The sequence below is a fragment of the Drosophila mauritiana genome, chromosome 2L (genome assembly GCF_004382145.1).
Source record: "Drosophila mauritiana strain mau12 chromosome 2L, ASM438214v1, whole genome shotgun sequence".
NCBI classification, from domain to species: Eukaryota; Metazoa; Arthropoda; class Insecta; order Diptera; family Drosophilidae; genus Drosophila; species Drosophila mauritiana.
The window spans coordinates 17,686,792-17,709,719 of NC_046667.1; the positions used below are offsets into that span (position 1 = coordinate 17,686,792).

Consider the following 22,928-nt stretch of genomic DNA (forward strand, 5'->3'; position numbering starts at 1 on the left):
ACGAGTCATTTTCACTCGGTTGCTCGCAGGGGAAGATTGTTTCGCTTGACTAAAATGAGTACTCGATTAGAAGTTATTGGGCTGAAAGATGTCCAGGAGTTCCAACAGCTCTACAAGCAAAGCTGGCCAAAATATTGCCAGGAGTACTACTGCCTTGATAACTTTGTGGAATTTCTGAAAAAACAACCCCACATGAGGAACATTAAGATGTACACATTGGATACAAAACAAGCCAGAGATGAAGGTCTTTTTGTCATAGTGGTGAGTTCTACATACATGTTTAGACTACATTTTACCCGAGTAAAAAACTCACTAAGAGAGGCGGCCCTCTCTTAGGATCGCTATCAACTATTCGTAGGCTGCTTGAACAACACAAACGGCCTTGTTAGAAAAGCTCTGGATTTGCTGGACTGGTCGACGGGTCTGAAATGCAGTTCAATACCCTCCAGACACATTGGTGCCCTGGATAGTCTGGTGGAGTCCAAGAAGTTGGATCTGGTGTTCAGGGACTGCACGAATTTGTTTTTTATGAAAGCCGACGACGCTCTCAAGCTGAGAGTCGAGTAAGAAATAATAATCTATTTACCATAACGAGTTGTATATGATCTAAGTTTTGTAGACCGCCGACTGGATTTGTTTTAAAATCGCTGAGCGTGGCAGATGCTCCATTGGTCAACGCGGAGTGGCCCAATCATCATGAGGGATCTTTGTTCTTCGTAGAAAGGCAGATTCGCCTGTGCGTCAGTGTTGGATTGTACCAGGAAGACACTCAGGAACTAGTTGCCTGGTGCATTAGGTGAGACAAATATATTTCTATAAAGACACATTACCTGATTTCAAAATCTGTAGGTTACAAGGCGGCTACTTGGGCGCCCTGCAAGTGAAAGATTCGCACAAGCGTCGTGGATTTGGCAGTGTGGTGACGAGGGAAATTGCATACCGCCTAGCTGCCCAAGGTCACGATGTAATGGCCCTCGTGGGCCCCTCGAATAAGCCCTCATCGGGGATGTTCAGCAAACTGGGCTTCCAGGTCATCGACCAATGCTTTTGGCTAAGGACGGAACCCACCGAGGGGCAGTTCACATGGCCCGAGGGCGAGTAGTAGTTGGTGTTCAAATGTCTGTATTAAAATATTACGACTTTCGGTTGTATATGAATACAAGTTTGGTATAAAAATATGCCAAGGCATTTGCTTATTCTAAAACTCTAAACGGGCGAGCAATCTCTGGCAGCGATCTTCTAATTGAAGGGGACTACACTGGATAGTCGGATCCTCTGTCAGAGTCCGGGTGATCTTACTTAAGCACTCGAGATCGTATTGCACATGATAGTCGTTCATTGTGTAGCTATCGAATAGTAAAAATTTGGTGGCTACGGTTCCCTCTGCCAATCGGCGAGCGGCTATAAACTCCAGGAGTTCTATAAAATCGAGGTAGTTGATGCCAAAGCTGGCCCTCAGCATTGTCTGGCAGTGGGCCTCAAAGTTGTCCATCTGCTGGCAGTCGGAGATCTCATTGCAAACGGCCTTCAGGTTGTTCTTAAGGTTCTGCCAGACCATGGATATGTTGCAGCCATTGAACCAGTTGTGATTGACGGATATGGTGTCTGTTAGGTTCCACACCTGATGAAACCAGCCACTGGGCACGAACACAGCTTCGTTGGCCCGCTGATTAATGGTGTAATATCGCACGTGGTGCTCATCCAGCATTTTCTCGTCTATACTAAAGGGGAGGTTTCCCAGGCGATCGTTGAGTTTGAGTTCTTCGCCCGGCGGCATTATCAGCCATTTCTTAAGGCCCACTATATTGGTGGACCAACTGAAGGAGCCAAACACGTCCGCATGATAGGAGGTCCTAGAATGGAAGGTAATTTAGCATGAGAAAACCAGGTAAGGCATCAAAATAGACCATGAGTTCTTGGGCCCCATGTAGACGAATCGGTAGTCGTCCTTCCCCTGCTGAATCAGTTGTTCGTTGAGCCAGTCGGAGGCAAAGTATTTAGGCACCTTGTAGAAGTTATAGCCCGGCATTTGGGCAGCCAGATGCCAGTCCTTGAGGTAGAGATTGTCCCTGCTCGTGGGAACCACATTACTATTCACTTCCGCCGACGTCCACCCAGCTGACGACTGACTTTCGATGCTACTCCTCCACTTCGCCAGGTAGTCGTGGAAGTTGAGCTCCAGTTTGGTATGACTATTGAAATACGACGAATTGCAATCGGCAACTGGAACCGGGCCATTGCTGATCTTGGTTTTGAGGTAGTCAAAGTTGATGGAAGATGCACTCGGATTGGAGTTGAGATCCCGCGACTCTGGACTAGACTGGACTACAGTCCAGTTCTGGCACTCCCAGTCGTTAGACACGTTGGCTATGATGACCGGAATGTTCTTGTGCATGTAGCGCCAGAAAAAATCGTTATAATCTAGTCCAGAACATCGCTCGATTTCCTCGGGCAGCTGTGTGTCTGTTTCCACGACTTCCTCGGGATGCAACTGGAGCAGGACATCCCCATCCCGCTCCTCGGACGCCATTCGATCTGGCTGTGGGTCTTTGAGGCGCTCAAATCCCTAATCATGCACTGGCTGTTCCTTTTTGAGTTCCTTGTATAAAATTCCAAAACGATATTTTGTTGCAGCTTTTCTGTGTGACCATTGCCACAAAATAACATATGGTCTTGCCGTTATATCAATGTGACCGTTTACAGGTTTCTTTATAGCCGATAGTTTTAGTATTTCTCAAGGATGGGTTGGAACGAAGACTACGAATTTATTTTAATAAATTTAAATTAACTTAAAAAGAACTTATGAAAGAACATTCTTAAAATGAGAAAGCTAGCACCCCAATAGGTTAACTTCACAAGCTGTTTGATAATTAAATCACACATGGCTATTTGATGCCATTTTTTATCAGCGACTACATGTATGCACGTTTGCTGTTATTTATCTAGCACAGTTTCGAACACAATGAATGTAAAAAAGTTTTTGACATACTTGTCCCGCTGACTGTCTTTTCGACTTGACCAACCGACTGGCCCGACGAGTATATTCTGTATATATATGTTCTTGATCAAGATCAATAGCCGAGTCGATCTGGTCATGTCCGTCTGTCCGTATGAACGTCGAGATCTCAGGAACTATTAAAGGTAGAGGGTTAGGATTTAGCATACAGATTCTGGAGACATACCCGCAGCGCAAGTTTTTCGACCCATGTCGCCAAGCCCACCCTAACGCTCAAATAATTAACATTTTTTGGTTTTATTTTATAAGTCTTGAAAATTTTTATCGATTTGCCAAAAAACTTTTTGCCACGCCAACTCTAACGCCCTAAAACCGCTCAAAACTGATACGCAAACATTTTTGAAAATTGTCGGATATTTTTTCATAATTTTATTAATTGTGTAAATTTCTGTCGACGTGCATAAAACTTTTTGCCACGCCCAATCTAACGCCCTAAAGACGCCAAACCGTTCACGCCCAATATTTAAATTTTTTCTCATTTTATTGCCCAATCAATATCCCAGAATTATGATGCAATTTCGCGTCCGCATAACGGGTATCTGATAGTCGGGGAACTCGACTATAGGATTCTCTATTGTTATTATTTAGAATTCACCTATAAAAAACGAAAAAATAAAAAATAAAAACCCACCCTATGTTCCAAACTCGTCGTTCCACGAGTTTCAGAAATAAAACAATTTATTATTTTCTTTAATTGGTTTTATATTTACTGCAGTTGGTTTGCCTTTAGAGTTTTATTCGCTAAACATTTTACCATTTTCAAGTTTTTAACTACAATTTGGTTTTACATATGCGTGTCTGAGATTGTGTGTTTGTTTCTGTTCAATTTCAAACTGAGGAAGAGATCAAATAAGTGTAAGACATTTGGAGAATCGAGTTGTAGTGTATATATGCATGTTGTTCTATGCTAGTCGGTTGTATTTCTAGATCTAGGCATATTCGTATATGTATAAACTTTACAGATATTTATTTTCGACCTTCCAGGCCAGACTTATAGCTACGTGATTACCAACAAATCTGCTCATCAGACCAGTACAATAATACGCTCGAATCGCTTGCTAGAAAACTATATAATGACCATACAAATTAGCGTATAGGTAAAAATGCTATATACACATACAAAATCGTACAAAACGTAACAGTAGATTCTCATGCTAGCAATCGTTATAAAGGTGTTTACAATTTATTATTCGGTTTCGGTTTAGAAAATGTACAATTATTGATTTTGTCTTGGGTTTTCAATTTTTCGGTTTTTCGGCTTGCAATATTGGTTTAGTATGTATAATTTGTTTACTTAGGCTAAGCGCATTTTTCTATATTTCCATCTTGTGTTTTCTTTTTTGTTTAGAAGGTACAGAGAGACTGACTGAGAGATCTATGTATCTGTGTATCTGGTAGGTGAAAACGAATGTAGTATGTATGTACTATACGCTGCAAAACTTCTATATCATTATAAATTTTTGCTATACTTATTGTGATCGAAATCTATGTACAGTGTTCGTGTAGCAGGCAGTGCCACGCCTACACTTTGCTTAAGAACTAATTTAGTATTTATTACGCTATTTATTCATTCAGTTTCGACGCCCTCGAACTGCTTAAAAATTTAACTAAACATTTCATTTACGTCCCGCCCTCGCTGGAACTAAAGTATTCAATTACTTTACTCATTGTTTATAAGTGTATGCTTTCCCACTCATAAGTATTCGCATTGGATTTAATGCTAAATCAAATACTTCGTTAATTAAATATCTTAGCTTAATACATGCTTGATATGTAGTTCTCATGTAAATCAGTGGAATAATTGAAAGTTCACAGAAGAGAAGTGGAGTGTTTGTTGGTCCAGTTGGAGATGAGCTAACAAAGTCTGGTTTCTTTATGGATTCGAGGTAGGAAATAACTTAGTGTTACGTTAATTTTGTGTGGGTCTCTGGTGCAATTTATAAGTAGGTGTGTTCTTCATTGGCAGTCTGTAGATTGTCACAAAATGAAAAGAAATTCGATTCGATTACCAGGGGGAAAGATCGAGGAAGTTACTTCCCAAGCCAAATAATCAGGCATTTAAATGTTTACGTATCTTAAAAATATGTATTTAAAGCTTATACGAATCGTAGGTATCTATATCATTAGTTAAATTTACGTTCTTTTAAATTTGCTACATAGGTCTATCCACTATACATCTGAAGCAGCAGTTCAATCGATTTCTCCTACGATTTTGGGGACTTCCCCGGCATTTCCGGTACAACCTCGGTGTGTTTGGGTCCGCTGCTCAATTAGCTGGACGTACAGTTGTACGGGTCGTCCGTGCGGAAGTTCGGATGATCCTCGAAGGGTTTCACGCCCGCTGCCTTTTTGTCATCCCTCAGCTTTTCCACCTGCTGCATGACCCTGAGGAAATTGCCGCCGGCCAGCTTCGTCAGCTCGTCAATTGTCCAGCCGCCGCCAAGGAGTTCGGCAAACAGAGTCGGATATGAAGACACATCTTCCAGTCCTTTGGGCGTACTAAAATTAGAAGTTGGTATCTCAATGCATTAGCTTCTTTGTCGGAATACGAGCTATAAATTTAGAAAATAATGCTTCCGCATAACACATATTTCAAAAAATTTCTACGCACAATTAAATTAAATTTTCGGGCACTACATACAAAATAAATTGGCTAAGCTGTCCAGAGGCAGAGCCCACGGCAAACAAACTCTGGGCGTAATAAAGTCGCATTGGGTCATGCAGAGGAAAACAAATAAATAATGGATGGCACACAAAGGAAAATAAATAATAAATATACATTTTGCAGCCCGAACACTCAAGTGCTCGGTAATCATATTTTATGAACAGACATTTGTACAAATAAATAATAATTTAGTTTTCTATGCAGGCGTTTAGGCCAAACACGGTTTCAATGACACAAACAGCAAAAATATGGGTCATACTAACAGTAAGGATAAATTAAACAGGGTGAAGCACCATCAATCCAATTTATTTACATATATGTATTTATTAAAAAAATCATTCTCAATTAAATGACTGCCAACTATGTAATATTATAAAAGCACTTTATAACAAATTATTATCAACATTATTATAAAACACTCGTGCCACCCTGCCGAGTCAATATAAAACAATTTAAGGATTTTCAAAAAATTTGCCAAATCGACTGCGGTTGGAAAACAATTTATATCTTTTCTCCTAGCTTGGCTTTTGCCATTTTCAATTTCTCCATGCGAGTGTGGGCAGAATGGTTTTCGAGTGTGTGCGTTTGTGTTGCCAAATTAATAGCACTTATTTGCGGCTTTTGATGGCCAAAACTTAAAATTCATTTCAATATTTCGATAAAATTATCGACACAAGTAATGACAATTTAATTGAATAGATAAACCTCAACCTCAAAAAATGGGAAGGTGTCATAGGGGACAGCCAATGAGCCTTTAAAGTGGAAACTCGCGTTGTTTGCTGAATATCAGCCCAGGATATCAGCCATGCGGTTTGACACGAACCGGAAACAAGGCCATTTGACATTTGGTAATTTCATAGAATTTTAGATTATTTATTGTGCCATGCTCATGTTTGTTTCGTATTTCGGTCCCCGGCCCCATAAATATTCATATACACCAATTTCAGTTTTCTTGTTTTCATTGGGCCCCGAAATACCTCAAAAACATTTATGTGGTCGCGCTGCCCCGAAAGACCAAAACAAAATGAAGTTCATTTCGGTGGAAATTGATTTACATTGACATTTTTATGTCGTCCTTGTTGTTATTTTTGCATGGGAATCCTGCACATACATATGCTCATTTTTGGCCATGTCCTCAAAATATTTAATGCAAAAACAGCCCAGCGAGATGAGACTGAACGAACAGGTAGGTTTATCAAAATTTATCCTCAACATTTTGTTTGTTTTCGCATTGTGTCCACGATGCAATGAAATGGAAATCTATGCAAATGCATTCTCCGCAGCATCACGGGAATAATTACAACGATAATGAAGATGAATGAGCTTGATGATGGCCATGACGCTGAGTTCGGGGAAAAAGGACATTCTGCCACTGGTCGGCTCATCGAGGTAATGAACATTTCGCTCCTGCTAATGGGGACAGGCTTTAAATACTTTTGGACAAATTCTGATTGGCTAGTGATTTACTGGCAGCTTTAGGCTGCGAGCTCATTTAAATACCAGATTTCGCAAATGGAATTTAGCTGGATTTTTCGGTACTTAAACATTTTGTTACATAGTTTTCCGGCGCATGCCGTCGTTGCCAGTGTTTTCCCGAATTTATCGTCGAAAGTAATGTCACTCATTTAATACTCTAACGACTACCATAAGATCCCAATCCGCATACGATGGCTGATAATCCTTTATTAGTGGCCACCTGGATGCAAGTTGAGAGCTCATTAAATTAACTTGAAAATCTCGGTAAACAGATTGCACAAGTTGTTTGCGAAAACCATGAGAGAACAAAGGGGAAATGGTGGAAAAGTGCCCGTAATGAGCGGTAAAATAATAACGATCTATCCGCACCCATCGTGCTCTGGCAATATGCCAATTTTAAGTCCTCGGCCTTAAATATAATCAATTAATAACATAAAAAACAGTAGGTAGATTGGCAGGCAAAGGAGGGGAAACCACCTGGAGGAAAACAGGCTTTATATGTATATATTGACTACGGCGAGGACGAGCGGAGGAATGCGAATTTAAGTGAAATAAATGACTTTTACTTACTAATTAATGCCGTCGTAGCCGGCGCCCAGTCCAACGTGATCGATGCCTGCGACTCGCTTAATGTGATTAATATGCGCTGTGTGTGTCGAAAGTGTGTTGGTCAGCGGAAGGATATCCGGTGGCAGGGTTGCCATTCGTCGTCAAGTTCATTAAGGGCCATTGTTGCAGGTCGGACGCCATTGTTGTTGTATGGCCGTCATAAGTCAGCGTTATTAAAATTTTCGCAAATTTGAAATGTGTCCAAGTCGACCCAAAAACAAAGAAATGGAAAGAAGTAGGCATTAGAGGAGCTTATTGCAGGACAAACACTTGGAAAATCGCTTTTTATTACCAAAAATATTAATATGAAATTTAAAATATGTAGTATGTCTTGTTCATTTGCAATGTATTAATATATAATGAGCAAATCATTTAATCAATTTAAAATTGAAAAACAACATAATCTAATCTTCGTACTGATAATTTTTCCTGGTGCAGCCAAAAAAGTGGCGGAAAATCTGCGGGGGTTCAAAAGAAGACATCGAGTCAAGGAAGTGATTACGAGACCCATTTTGATGGCTCGTCAAAAGCAATGCCACAAAAATCAGAATAGGGACAGGATGAAGGGAGTGAAAAGAAGAGAAAAGGTAATAATGAACTAACTGAAACAATAGCCTGGCAATCAGGATTCAGCGCAACAAAGAGCAACCGCGGCCAAGTCACTGGCTTTGATTGATTTCGGATGGGGCAGAGTTCCCTCGAAGGCATCTAACAAGGTATATAAGTTATAGTACAACCCTTGTTCATTTTTTCACAGACAGCCATGTCACGTTTACGATAGATTTATTTAAATATTTATGGTGACTAAAAAGCTTCTGAAAAGGTGTCTATGATATAAAGGTGATTAAAAATTGTATCTATACTCCCCGAAATAAAAGTTAGAAACAGATGAAGTGTTACTTTATTTATGTTTCAAATATCTAATGATAAACTATCTCACAAATTAGATACAAATTATAAAAGTATCCTTTAAAAAGGGAGCACTTACCGACTGCATCGTGCACGGTCGAGTTGTCGCTGCAGGAGAGGAACTTCGAGTAGAAGTTGACCATGACCAGGCCGCCGTTCTTGGCCAACGCCTGCAGGATGTCGTCCTGGACGTTTCGGCTCGTGTTGCACAGCTCGTAGGCGGAGGAGTGCGAGAATATCACAGGTGCCTCGCTCACCTCCAGGGCGTCCCTCATCGTGCCCTTGGAGACGTGGGACAGGTCGACCATCATTCCCAGTCGATTCATTTCGCGGATGATTGTCTGAAAGGCAAAGGGATTCGCGTGAGTGGATTAGTCATAGGTGTGCATGCGTGGTTAGTTAGTGATTAGTGCTAAGAAGCTGCTAAGTCGCTGCTCCCTCCATTGTAGTTTACTTATGGGGGATTTCCGCAAGAGCGAAATGCCGAGGGCATAAAACCTAAGTCGCATGTCATAAAACATAAGTAATGACCAGCGGGCCAAAGGACATCTGGAAGCCGTTTTCATTATGCATGGGCTTTCATTTAACCTTTGAGTGCCAGTTGACCCCTGACCCCTAACCCCTAAACCGCTATCGCCCTAAGTAAACTGATATTGCTGGCTGGCAGTGTAATTTGTATTTATGCGCGGATTTATGGGGATTCATTGGGCGAATCCGTGGTCGTGTGTGTCTGTGGGCTTACATAATTACTAATCTGATGCAAGCTGCCCCACCTCCCGCACTATTAGCCCCAAGGAGGTCACCAGTTATGTGGGCAAAATTTATTACACTGTTGGCCGTTAAATTAAGGAACTGTAATTAAACATTTCAATGGAGGAAGAATTACGCCAAATGAATCCTTATCTGGCTATAGATTCTTAGATATATCAATATTCAGAAGAAAACAGCAAAAATAATATGGAGCATTTGTTAAATAGTTCGTTTCAATTACAAATAGTACAATATCTTTAATTTTAAATTAATCGCGTAATTTCTTTTCCAATATTTATGGAACTGATTAAAGTTAGTGTTCGAGTTATCTTGAGTGTTTGTTCGCGTAATCACAAATAACTTTTAATTTGCATCCTTTATTTGCTGGCCAATTTGCAGTGTATTTTATGTGCGATTCCGGTCCGCAGATAATTTTTAATTGCAGGCACATATAGCCGACATATCGGCATGCTGATAAGTATATATACACTCACCCACACAGGCACGTGGATATATATTTATATAACAACCATATAGCCATGTCAATTGGAGGCGGCGGCATTTCGGTGCCTCTCAAATTAGCCAACAATTTGTTGTTGTTTGCTGCTTGTTTGTGTGTGTGTGTGCAATTGGGCGGGGTGTGTACTTAATGGGCGTGGCATTAAGGGCGAAGGAGAGCACACACACACTCGCAAGCTCGCGACGGAACTAATTGCAATTGTGTGCGTACGAGAAAATGTGTATTAAATGCTTATTGTCGCTTAATTACGCACACAAAATGGCACACAGAAAAGGGCGGAGGGGCGTGGCAGGATTCGATTTTGAGTGCCAGTATGGCATTAAATCTTAATTTGGGGTGCATAGGCACAAATTGGTTTTATGCACTTGTCTGTCTGTCAGTGTGTGTAGTAAATTAAAACTACGAAATTATTTGGTGATTAATTACCTGGCAAGTCAGGCGGAAATAAATAATTTGTCAGGCAATATTTACTACTGTATATAAGCACATATTTATGGATATTTATGCGGCTTATTTGCATGAAACCCGAGCACGGGCAATCATTGTGCAGTTATAAAATATACATAATTACAATAAATTCAATTGGAATATGTTTTTCTCTCCGGTTTATGGCGGCGATTCTCCATTCGATGCTGGTCAGTCGCATTTAATTGCGGGTTTTCGGTTTATTTCCGGCAAATAATCAAAGGAAGCAAATATTCCAAAATTCCTTGACAAACTTAATTCTCCCACGGCAAAAAGAAATTTTAATAATTGTGTGTGCAATGTCTCGACTCGTGCTTTTACTTTGACACATTTTAGCCGGCGGCCTGTGTGTCCTGCGAGAAGGACATTCGAACAAAGCCTCGCAGCCAACAATGCTTTCGGTGGACAATATTTAACAATGACAGGCTGGCATTTTTCTGTCGCTCAATTTCTATGGAAACTTTTCACATTTACTCATTAATGTCAGCAGAATTTCAGTAGTTCTTTTTGCTGGTTGGTATTTGTATATGTTTGCCCAACAATACGGAATTCCTGGCAGTTTGACACGAGCGGAAAAATCGCTTCGATTGTTATTAATTTTGTATCAATGGCTTTTATGATTTAAATAATTTTGTATAGATTAGCCCCGAAGCTTTTGTGGAATTCCACTTTTTTGGACAGCTGTATTCTGTATTCTGACCCGCCGTCAATTAAACTGAAATTGTTCGCATCGATATGGAATTTGTTACCGAAAAATATTTAATATGCAATTTGTGAATTTCGCTAAGCAAGGCCAAACACAGAAATTGCATTTCGCATTGCATGAAGATTTGCCAACTGCAGGGGCAATTAGTTTAAGCCAGCAGAACAACAACCAGCAAGTCGCGTTTAAATTGAATTTATTTTCAAATTAATTTAAAATTTTCGCTAAATCTGGGAAACAACAGCGCAAAATCTGCACATGCGAGAGGTGCGGAAAAACTCTGTTTGCAATAATCGCTCGGAAGAGTAAATAAATAAACTCGACACGGAATAAATCCCAGCAAGTTGTTGGCCCTTTTCACAGGAGCATTAGGGTACAATGCAAAAACTCATTAAAACTTTAAATTGAAATAAAATAAATGCATAACCACATAACTTGTATGAATAAACTGAGCTGCAAGTGTTTGCGTTCGTGCTATGCATTTGGCAAAGGGAAAATTTGGGCAAGGAAAACTTACGATTTTTTTATAATAATTTTCCCATATTTTAATAGCTTTCCTAACTATTAATGGCCTATTTTTTGTAACAACTATGCAAGTTTATCAATTTAGATCTAAGCATTGTTGCGACTAAAGAAAGATAATATATTTGAAAATTTTACAATTTCAAAACTCCACTTTTGTGTGTTTTCCCTTTCATCGCCACGATGCAGCTTTTCCCTGACCCAGTTATCAATTATCAATTATCGCTTATGCATGGCAAATAGAAGAAAATGCCAATTTGTAATTCCATTAGCCCGGGACCCATAACGTTTGATTTATAAGTTTGAGTGCGTAAATATGTGCAAATGCATTCAGGACCAACGGGAAGCCGGGAAAATGGGCTGTCGGCTTGGGGAAAACCGCCATCGTCTTGGGTTACGGGTTTGTTTAAATATTTGAAAATCCATTAAGCATATTGACAATGCCGATGTGTCTGTCTGCGTAAGGATTTACATGGCCATGTTTGTGTGGGGGAGTCCGCATCCCGGCTCTTATTTAAATATGGCCGCCTTAGGGTTTTCCTCTTTTCCCTTTCGCATTTTCCTTTTCCCCCAGCGAGCATCCACTGTCCCCTTCACACTGATTTGGATCCCGCTGAATGGATCATTAGTGCAGCTAATGGCGCAGACAATAAATGGCGCGGCCACGCCTACAATTTGAATTTGAATATGAATTGAAATGGCACAAAGTACACTGGGAATTCGAACTTTAAACAACTTGAAAAGACTTCAATGTATTGATGTATTAAAATCTTCGATTATTCAGATTTCTTGTTAGCTGTATGTAACTGAATTCGGCGTAGTTTCTGAAAAATACACTATGTAATTTTCCGTGTGTATGAAAATGAGGATGGCAAAAAGAGCCCCCGACTGAGGGGTTACCACAAACAGACGCCGCTGGCATTTCCGTCCAGCCGATTGGAGTCGTCGAATGAAGGAGGCGCCAGGACCAAGACATAAAACGGATTTATTAGGTCATTGCTGGATGTGGTTGTCAGAGGTCCTGTGAATCGAGTGGAGCGAGGGGAACGGCTGAAACTCGGACGGAGTGGGAAAGTCAAGCCCTCTGGATGCGGGGCTCATTATTTTGCCTAATAATTTTGAAAAATGCCAAACAACATTCTGCTGACACAAAACTGGTTATTTGCAAAATTTAAAAGAGAGAGACAATGTCATTAAGTAAATTTGTTGTTTACATGTTTTATATATCGTTAGCAAGGCCATATATTTGTGGCATGAAATGGTTAAAAAAAAGGAATAATAAATATATCAATGAAGATTTTTCAAACATAGAACGTTTAATCCTTACTACCAACTACCTATTACTCACACTTTTAATTCTTCAATCCCCTCAGGAGTATTGCCAATGATTAGCAATCAAACGCCAAACTGCAGCGAAGCACACTATTTACTCAAAGCTCAATTGCAGGTCATACAGCTAGGTTTGCTTTGGGACACCAAGATCCCTATCCCTACTTATGAGCTCTTCTGGAAAACTCCCTACCGCACATTTTTCCTGCTTTTCACGAGTTTCAGCACGCCCGAAAGAGCACGGAAATGCTCTCGTCCTTCGTCAGTTGCGTTTTGTTCACATTTCCCGGTCTGGCTGTCTATCTTACTGTCTGAGTCCATAATTGAGGCGCTTACTTTGGTGACGGAGAGTGGGGATGAAGGTGATGTGGAGCAATCAAAGAGCGTGGAAAGTGCTGGGGAAAACTGCAACTGGAAAAACAGCCCGGGGGCACAAGGTGCACATAGCAGATGCGCCGAGAAGAGCACTAGGAATCCGACTGAGATAAGCAGGGAAAATGAGATACGGGAGATGCGATGAGGCAAAGCAAACATCAAGCTAGTGAAAATATGCGAACAGCGTAATGAAATTGTTGCAATAAATTGCTTGGCAACCAAGGTAGAAATTAATTGGATAAATATTTTGGTAATGCCACAAGATCCCAGCGCAGGCAGAGAAAGTTAATTACAAGTTCAGCTGAGTTTTTAAATTAGTTTTCACTTTCAGCTGAAGCTTCAATTTGCATACTTGAAATTAATGCCGATTGAAAGTTACTTTTTTTTTTTTTTTTAAATGGCACACAGTCTTGCATAAATCTTTCTAAAGTATATATAAAAACGTGAAAAACTACTTAAGCTCTCGATTCCTCCGAAAGAAATTAATTTCAATACTAGCGAATAAAAACCAGCATAAAAGTATTGCAATGCAGTCGAGTAGCACTTCCAATAAAATATTTATCTTATTATTCGGCCAACTCTGCCCTTTAACGGAGCCCTTCCACACTTTTCCACACACATCCAGCAAGCAGAAAATTCCAAATTTGCAATGCAAATTTGATAAGCATGTTATATCCTCTTCTCCGCACGACCAAAAAAGAAAACTCTTGATGCGCCTGGTTAGCTTTTCCACCTCCCACTTTTCCGACTGTCTGACCTTCTGCGAACGCTGGCATTAAAAAGTCAAAAGTGGCAGCTCAGACTCCTCGCGCAGAAATAAAAAAAGAATGGAAAAACACTGTCTTTATTCTGTTACGGATATGTCAACATTCGGCTGGCGACATTGCGCATACGACGCGTTGAGCATACGTGCCACGTTAGTTAATGCATTTTTCAACTAACATTGACTTCGATTAGCTTGCTAAAAAATTCATTAAAAACTTTTAGCTGCCAAGACAGCGGCAACACATTCAACGAGCAGCTCCAGACTCTGGCAGGCGGGTTGAATATTTTATAAAGTGTCGTTAGTGAATAGCCACCTTTCCCCACCCCTGATCCCAATGCAGAGCACACAATTTGTTGCAAGCGAGCAAAAATCGAGCAAAAAACAACTCGCTAAACGTGCTGCAGCGGAAAAAAATCCAGGAGCTGCAGTTGGCCAAGATTGAGACTGGGAAATGGATGCTCCTGTTGATGGCGACGTCTGAACCCGCAGGGAAAACTGCTAGCAGAATCAGGCTGGAGGGAGCGGGCGGGAATCTGTGGAAACTAATAGACAGCGACGTGGCTGTTTGGGATCTCGGCCCAAGATGGATGACAAAATGTTTGGCTAGAGCATTTACTTGGGGAGGTCGGGAGTTGAGAGGTCAGCCGGTTGCAGTTGTCAGGTGCAAACGTGAGTCCGCTCAGAAAATTGCCAATGTGGAAATCAATTTCATCAATTTTCCGTTGCTATTCCCTATAAGGGCGACTATAAAGTCGATTCGTTTTATTCCTTCTCTGTTATTTCTGCTAGAGGTCTGAACGGATTAGGAACTTAAACTTTAATGACAGCCAAATGTGATTTATTTGAGCGATTATCGAACTGGAAACGTGACAAAAATAATGTTAAACAAATTGACACGAATATTTAGCCATGTAGAAGTAATCGATCTCGATTTGAAAGGCCTTTTGTTATAATTTCATTCGATTATCTAACTGAAGACATTTTCCACTGACTTTGGTTCTGTGTAATCAAAAATATTGATGAATATTCATAGTAGTCTTGAATACTACAAGTTTTTCGCTCATATTTTCTCAAGCGAAATTGTCACACCTCTGCCATCTCCAGGGTATACCTTGTAGCATACTTAATCATTTCGACCCGAAAGAGATTGCCTGCACCCCAAACGGGGATTCCCCGCACAGCTGATTGAAAATGAGGAAATTGCTAAATGGATTTCGGCTGCTCTAGGCCGCCCTTTTGGGGCTCACATCAAAGGGGGTTCACAAATCTCTCCTCCAGCAGACTGAAATTGTGTCTTAAGCTCGACTCAACATGCATTAGCAACACGCTGCTGGGCCCATCGCAGTGTTAACAACGAGGGGGTCAAAGGGTGTGGGCTGCCTGGCGAGGGGTTAAAGGTTGCTCAGCCTGTCGAGGGGCCAAACAAAAGCCGCTTTTGCAGTTGTTGTTACAGTTGAATTCAGGAAGAAAAAAGGTTGGCCAAAGAACGGAAAAAAGACAAAGCCGTTACACATGTGTCAAGGTAATAACGTTGCCTGAGCCACAACCGGGAATTGTCGAGGGGGTGGCACAAGATATGCCACTCGCCCGCCCGGCAATTCCCATAGCCCATCTGCAAGTGGGGTCGAAAAACTAGAGGTTCTCCTTTCCACTTCCCTAAATATTAACCATATATCATTTATTTATTCCTATCCTCTAATCATATTTTTTAGAAAGAGTTGTAGCTTTAGAACATATAAATCAATTATTATATACAGCTGGAACATACAAATCACTTATTTAAATAAATACTATTAATATTAGCGGACTTGTTTTGCTAAGTAAAAGCTATTTGTATATTTAAATAGCTAATTAGTTTTTAAAAAGCTCCTAGTATTTGGCTGCTGACTGTGCTATTGCCATCTTTGTCTGTCGACAGGTGTGCACAATTTCCAGTTGAATCTCAGCCAGCTTCAGAATTGCCGGATTGGGCTGGGAGTAGTCTGAAATGGGCATACTGAATGGCCGGGGATGGAGAACTACACCTAAGCCCATGCTGCCCATTCCTATTCCCATTCCCCGAGTGTCACATTTTTAGCCCTTTCATACGTGCTCAGACAATGGTAAAAGGGTCAACACTATTTCGGGACTCGGCACCTCCTGTGGGGCTTCCTTTCCCACTACTCCACTACTGCGATCCTTTTCTCTCAGATTTGAGCGCATGTTATTGGCCGGTGGAAAGCTGTGTAAATAGCATTTAAATCCCAGGTATACTCCACTTCTTTTCTGGTCTTTGACTTCTTGGGAATTTCCAGGTCGGAGAACATAAAGTGTCTGTGATATAAATACGATTTAAGAGGGTGGGCCTAGCTATTCGAAAATGAAGATTATTTGGCAGTTTTCTGTGCAACCAGACTTGAGAATAATTTACAAATTGTTTCTCCAAACTATCCACCCAACAATTTCAATAAATCCTTAGGAGGCGAAATGCTCATGCCGGCGAAACTCCCCCAAGGCATTTCTCACATTTCGTGATGGATAGTGCAGAATATTCGAAATTGAAGTGCTCTCGATTATGCAACAATTTGCATCGGTCACAAAAGATCAAGCATACCTGCGCTGGACAACAATTAAATCGACACAAGGGATATCACTTCGTTGGATGGATGCGAGAAACATTTTAAATTGAAAATATTTTTCCATTGACACTGCTGTCGACCGCAGAGCCCTGTCCGAAATATAATTTGAAGCAACGCAAAAAAGGGGCAAGAAATGGCATTCCAGGCAAAAATAAATGCAGAGCCGCATTTCTTTGGGGAGTAGACATACAGTTTATTGATTGTGCATTTAAATATTTTATTGCATTCAACGTAAAACCGCAAACTAAGTTGCATATAGTTGCCGAAATGCTTTACCATGTTTTATGGCATTCACCTCCCCCCCCGCCAACACACTCTTTTCATTCATTTTGGATTCCTGAATTTATATAGTGCCAGAATTTTGAGGCAATAATTTGTTGCCTTTTATCTGTTCGGATGTGTGCCTAGTTTAATTAAAATGGCCATTCACCTAGTTCTCTCTTGCCAAATATTTTTGCCAGCTTGGTCCACAGTTTTTTGTTTCCTTAGGTAATCAAATTATGCTGCAAATTCTGCAAATTGCTTTTATTGTCCCGAATTCTTTATAAAAAGATAAAAAGCGATGGCAATAAGTTAAAAAATAATTCAAAAGAATCTTTCAATGAAATTCTTGTTCGTTGTTTCGAGTTCTCGTTCACGTGTCGTATACGTTATATGCATTGAAAGGTAATTATATGGTATACATAAATTTCCAGTTAACTAAGTGTTTAAGCTTTCATTAAAAGGTTGGATCAATTAATGAGTTCCGTGCCATTAGAGCAATCTGTTTTAATGAATTTAAAGCGCTTGTAGAATGAACGAAATGAATTGTCTATCATTTACAAAAAAATATATCGTCACGGTTAAATTTCATTTTTATCTTTTCAGATGATTTCAATATTTCACCTCAATTAAAGCAGTCAGATAAAATTTCATATGAGTTTTATTTAACCTTTTCCCAAAATAAAAGTGCCTAAAAGCCCACAAAAATGTGTTCCGCTCAGACGGACCTTTAAGGTAGGCGCGGCACATCCTGCACCGCCCCCTTGCCAACTCGGCAATTAATTAATGCTCATTAGTGGAGGAGCAGAGTCCCTGACAGGACGAGAGTCACACACACACATACATACGCGCACACAGACACAAAGAGACGACGCATAAAATTTGATAAGCATTTAAGCATGTAACTCTGCACTTCCGGCTTGCCGTGTGTGTCAGTATGGGTGCGTGGGTGTGATGGAGGGGCACAGATAGAGCTAAGAGACAGTCAACTAATGCACAGGCTGCAATGATTTATTATTAGGTAGCTAAATTATTCACGCGCCCGGTTTTCGATGGGGAACGGGAGTCTGAGGTGGGGACGCAAATAAAGATTAATGATGGCGTTGCTGAATTTTTGCACGCCCCAACCAACCTGTCAGCCCTGTCTATTTAACTGTCTAACCCAACCGAATCTCAAAATACACAGTTCGAAAAATTGAATGAAAAGTATAGGAAACTTAAGAACAAGATATATTTAATCGAAATTTCAATGGGTTTTATTTTTTACACTTATGATAATAGGAGTTGCAGTTTCTTTGCACAAAGTATGAAAGCCTGCGCAATTTTCAGATCATTACAATAAAGAATTGTCACAGTGCACTTAACTAAGTTAACTTGACTTATATATTTTAATAAATACATAATTAAAGACGAGTTAAAAGCGCAATACAGGAAATTAACTTGGCATTCTTATTGAAATTAGGCTTTGTAGCATGCTGCTAAGCACCTATATAAATATAATATGTTCTATACTATAAGTTATGTGGCTAATTCATAGCTCTGTTGATTTGTGCAGTGTAGTCAGCTCTTTGCCCTCTGACCCCCTGCCTTTCGCCCACTTTCTCTGTTGTTTTTGAACGCTCCTTTTGTGCAGATTTCCGCATCCATCGAGGAACATATTACATTACATACAGGGCAACCTCGTCATCATTCGCATCGTAATTCAGTTGTGCGTGAAATTTATGCATACGTGTGTTTGCTTATGTATGCGTGCATATAGATGTGTGAATATGTATTTGTAAGCCCAAGTGTGTGGTGCTATTCCACCTGGTTTTTCGCAGTTGGCTCTGATCCACATGTTTCATTTACATTTTTCCCGCAAACTCTGTGTTGCTTCAGCTTTGACGATTAGTCGCGGTTCGTAATTCCCATTAGAGTAAAATCGGGTTGTTGGGGTCGTGGAAAACCCGCTTTATCAAGGTGTATAAAGGGTAGAATGCTGCGCGATTCCGGAACTCGTCTCCTGTATTTTTGATGTGGTAACCTTTAATGCAGTTTGTATTTTCCATCAAAGGTGAACTAGCTTTTCCTGAGTATTATAAAACAGTCACATTTATTCTAGTTTGCTTACAAAACTAGTGGAAATCATGTTAATTAAATGAATCAAGATACACGGACCACAAATTGACAGGCATCTAATACTCTAAGCCACATTACAGTATTTCGGATATGTCTGACATGAACCATATCCCTGACCGAAATTCACCATCCGCTCTACGCCTGATTAAATTAATAAAATGTTGGCTTAATTTCCTCCTGTTCTTGACTCGTCAATTGCAAGTCGAAGAACTAAATATGTATGTTTAATATGCTGATAGCCTTCTCCGCATTCAATGATAACAAATAATAATGGGGCAACAATGAAGCATTTTCAATGCCAATGGGTAAACATAACTTAATACAATTTCAGCTTTTTACTTGAAGTCCGCACTCGAAACCTTTGATTTGATTAACATGAAACAACGACTGTCTGGGGACCGATTGCTGTGCCAACTGCTTAGTAATCGATGCTGGGCCAGTGCATTTTGGTCTCAAACACAAATACAAATACAATAATTTTCAATTAAACTCGAAAAGTGTTTTGCAATATCCGTAGCCAACAGGCAGCAATAACAATAAGTGAAACTGGCATGTTGGCAATTTAGCACACAACTCGCCTTCTGACAGCAGCTGCCTTGTGGCCAGGGCGTTGTAATTTTAATTAAGAAGGCCAACCGAAACCCAACAGCTCCTTGGTATCCTCATGGCTCAAATATTCATCCAGCTGGCCAAATGGTTGATGATGATGGATAGCAGAAACTGACACACGGGTCGGGATTTGTGGGCAGTATGATAGTTGAAGATTTCTCGGCTGAGTCACAGCTCAAATATAATTTTCTCTTGATTTTCAAGCAATCGTGTTAAATGCGTCTAAATGGCCATACTGATTTTTCCATCTGAGCACAGGATAATGCGAATTACATTCGTTTTGAATTTTGAAATCATGCTGCATGTATAATTTCTGCACAATACATGTACGAATTATTTTCTGTGCACTCGCAACAGCTCGAATTGCATTTAATTAAACGCTCAAGAGCCAAACTGCAGTCAACACTTCTGCTGACACCAAACAAAGAATCCTTTGTTTCGCAGTTAATTTTGAGTAGTGAAATACTAATTTTATATGCATTTCCACAAGAGCGTAAACAAAAATGAACAGCCACGGCTTTTGTTGTGCACTCATAATGAGCTTCCGCCGCTGTTGTGGACCTTTTTGCGAATCTTATATGGCATATATGGCATATACGTAGTTCATAGTTCCACAGACCGCCCATATGAGTAGCATTTGACATGCAACGAACTCTGCCCGTCTCAGAACTCAGCCCGCTGTTTATATTTTGTTCGGCTCTTGTTCATTATGTATTTAATTACGCTTTTGTGCATTCTACAACGCACATGCACTCTAAGCCGCAAAAAGTTGGGCCAGAGCATGGAAAAGTTGCGCTGAAGGTGCCCAACTCCGCTCCTGTAACCCTTTGTCTACTTAAATGTCATTAACAATTTTTGCAACGCCCCGACAACTTGAAACTTTACGTGTAAAATAATCAAATTATGGTTTAAAATTTAATTAAATTATTTTGAAGCGCAGCGTGTGAGGAAAACATAACTACAACTATCAAAGAAAACAATAATGTTTTAAGCAACAATGTTTGTGCCAAAATTAAAATAAATTAGTTTAAATAATCGTTCATTTTTTCAGCCGATTTTTGTAATTATACAATAGAGTTTAGGAGCGCATTTCGCAAAACGAATTATCTCAATTAGATTACTAGTTCAATTGCAATTTAAATTTAGCAAGAGAGTACGCTATGGTCGATTTCCTCGACTATCAGATACTCTTTACTCAGCTAGTGGGATTGCAAACGGGAGAGTTCAACAATCTTTTAGACATATTATTCTTTACTTTATAGCTTTTATAGTTTTTGATTTGGACGTACAGACGGATGGACGGGGCCAGATCGACTCGTCTATTGATCCTGATCAAGAATATATATATGCTTCCTTCCACCTGTTACATTCCTTTCAACGAATCTTGTATACCCTGTTACTCTACGTGTAACGGGTATACAAATTTCCATTGATCTTTCACATAAACAAACAAAAGGGCATAACAATACGTTTATAATTAAAATGTACACTCCCGTTTATGAAAGCAATTAAGGAAGCGCTCCACCTTCTTTGCCGTCATTTTGAATGTTACGTAATTAGTAAATGTTGCCTTGTACATATGCTGGTACAATTGTTATTATTGATGGTGATATGGCATATGCCATTAGGCAAATCAATAAATATTTGATTATATTTGTTGATTTGCAATTATTTGGTTGGATGTAATGTATAAATTACAAATCGCCAATCAATGCGTTCAACCAGAAATGTGAAATAAATATGAAATAAATTATAAAATAATGAAAGCATTGCGATATTTGGTTTCAATTGGTGAAATTAAACATTGAATTTAAAAATTATTATTTGTGCACGATTTTTAAATGCAAGTCATGAGAAGTCATGAACTGGCCTAAAGAGAAGTTTTGTCATGTCTTAAATTACTAATTGCCATAGAACTTATATTTAAACTTATATTTAAATACCCTTGATTATCTTTAATTTATTGTTAACAATTTTCTTGATAGTATTGCTGATTATCCTGCCTGCCTGTCGAGCTAACTTCCCTGGTAGCCTTGAGAAAATATTTTTATTGTTCCCCCCGATTGGGCGCCATTCTTTGCGAAGTGTCTGGCATATTGTATGAAAATTGACTCTATTTGTTCCGCCGTCTATTCCCCAAAGTTGGGAAGTTGGGAAGTTACTCCTCCCGCCATGCAGCAATTGCAGGTTGTATTATTAGCCATTGTTTGAGGCATTCTGCACCGTTTTTCCGTCATGGTTCTGGGCTCCTTGTTCGGCTAATTCAATTATGCACCGTCTTCGTGTGTTTGTTTAGCTTCCCTCAACTGGAGTGCAATTGCAGTGATGCCCATTACACACCTGTATGCACTCACTTCTTGGCACTCAGTCACGCATGCGACCGTCATGGCAGCAAAACGAAACGAAATGAGTTTATAACAAGAATAATAATAATATGTTGGCAGCATAATGCACAAACATTCTGCCATTTATTTACGCCAGCCAAAGGTGAGGGAAGCGAGGAAGTAGCCAGCACACGGGGCGGGCACGTAATGGAAATGAGTTAAAAAGTGTTGGCCTTTGGCCTTTCACATATGCTGGCTGGTATGGAGAGGAGGGGATGAAGAGGGTGAGGAAGTGGGCCTTTACACGTTCCACGTGCTCGGGGTGAAAATGAGTGGCACTAATTTGATGTGACATGGAATTAAATTTAAATAATTAAACACATGCCTTTTGTGCTCCTACTTTTGGCCTGGGGCTTCCTCTCCAACGGCCAACCTCTTTTTAAATTATTTTCAAACCAGCTGCGCTGTATTTTAGAAACGGGGTATCGATTGGGAACAAAAAAAACTACTACTACTTTTTTTTTACTATACACTCTACTATATAATATTTATGAACAAATTAATGTAGCATTCTCACTTAAATTCTCACTTCTCATATAACGTAAGACCCCCTGCCGTTTAACTTTCTTAACCTTTCAATACAAGCTTATAAGTGAAAAACCCTCTAGGCAAATCAGCTCACTTCACTTGAATGTATACAAATAAAGCAACACTTGTGGGTGAACGCATTGGAAACAATTATGCGAATAATAACGCACTTGTGTGCGATTATTTTGCCCCTCGGGGCCTTAGCATACTTTTCAGCGTTCCAATGGCTCGGTGACAAATTGCAATTGAAACAAAAGCGTATAAATGCCTGTTTACGTAATGCGCTCTTTAATATTTAAATAGCT

The 22,928-nt window shown here is 39.9% G+C and overlaps 3 protein-coding genes across 5 annotated transcripts in view; 1 reads left to right on the forward strand and 2 right to left on the reverse strand.

Moving 5' to 3' along the window:
- The first annotated feature begins 19 nt into the window (after positions 1-19).
- LOC117146702 lies at positions 20-1,188 on the forward strand. The gene is made up of 4 exons (XM_033313115.1): positions 20-261; positions 337-563; positions 620-796; positions 850-1,188. Exons 1-4 carry the CDS (start codon positions 55-57, stop codon positions 1,100-1,102), a joined length of 864 nt encoding a protein of 287 aa, XP_033169006.1. The 5' UTR covers positions 20-54; the 3' UTR covers positions 1,103-1,188.
- LOC117146696 (2-oxoglutarate and iron-dependent oxygenase JMJD4 homolog) lies at positions 1,103-2,660 on the reverse strand. Of its 2 annotated transcripts, none has more exons than XM_033313090.1 (2): positions 1,908-2,660; positions 1,103-1,853 (listed from the first exon to the last, which is right to left on the reverse strand). In XM_033313090.1, exons 1-2 carry the CDS (start codon positions 2,528-2,530, stop codon positions 1,199-1,201), a joined length of 1,278 nt encoding a protein of 425 aa, XP_033168981.1. In that variant the 5' UTR covers positions 2,531-2,660; the 3' UTR covers positions 1,103-1,198. The 2 variants fall into 2 exon arrangements, with proteins under 2 accessions (XP_033168981.1, XP_033168991.1); XM_033313100.1 differs by having other exon boundaries at positions 2,006-2,182.
- A 1,059-nt stretch (positions 2,661-3,719) lies between these two features.
- The window catches only part of LOC117147604, a 112,457-nt gene continuing 93,248 nt past the window's right edge, over positions 3,720-22,928 (reverse strand). The window contains exons 7-10 of one of the 2 annotated variants that reach the window (XR_004459851.1): positions 8,755-9,016; positions 7,728-7,803; positions 5,154-5,515; positions 3,720-4,983 (exon numbers count right to left, since the gene is read on the reverse strand). Coding sequence is in view for 1 of the 2 variants with exons in the window: in XM_033314563.1 (XP_033170454.1) it covers positions 5,287-5,515; positions 7,728-7,803; positions 8,755-9,016 (567 nt within the window). In the remaining variant the exon portion in view is untranslated. Of the gene's footprint in view, positions 5,516-7,727; positions 7,804-8,754; positions 9,017-22,928 lie in introns of both variants that reach the window. The other variant, XM_033314563.1, reaches the window with a different exon arrangement.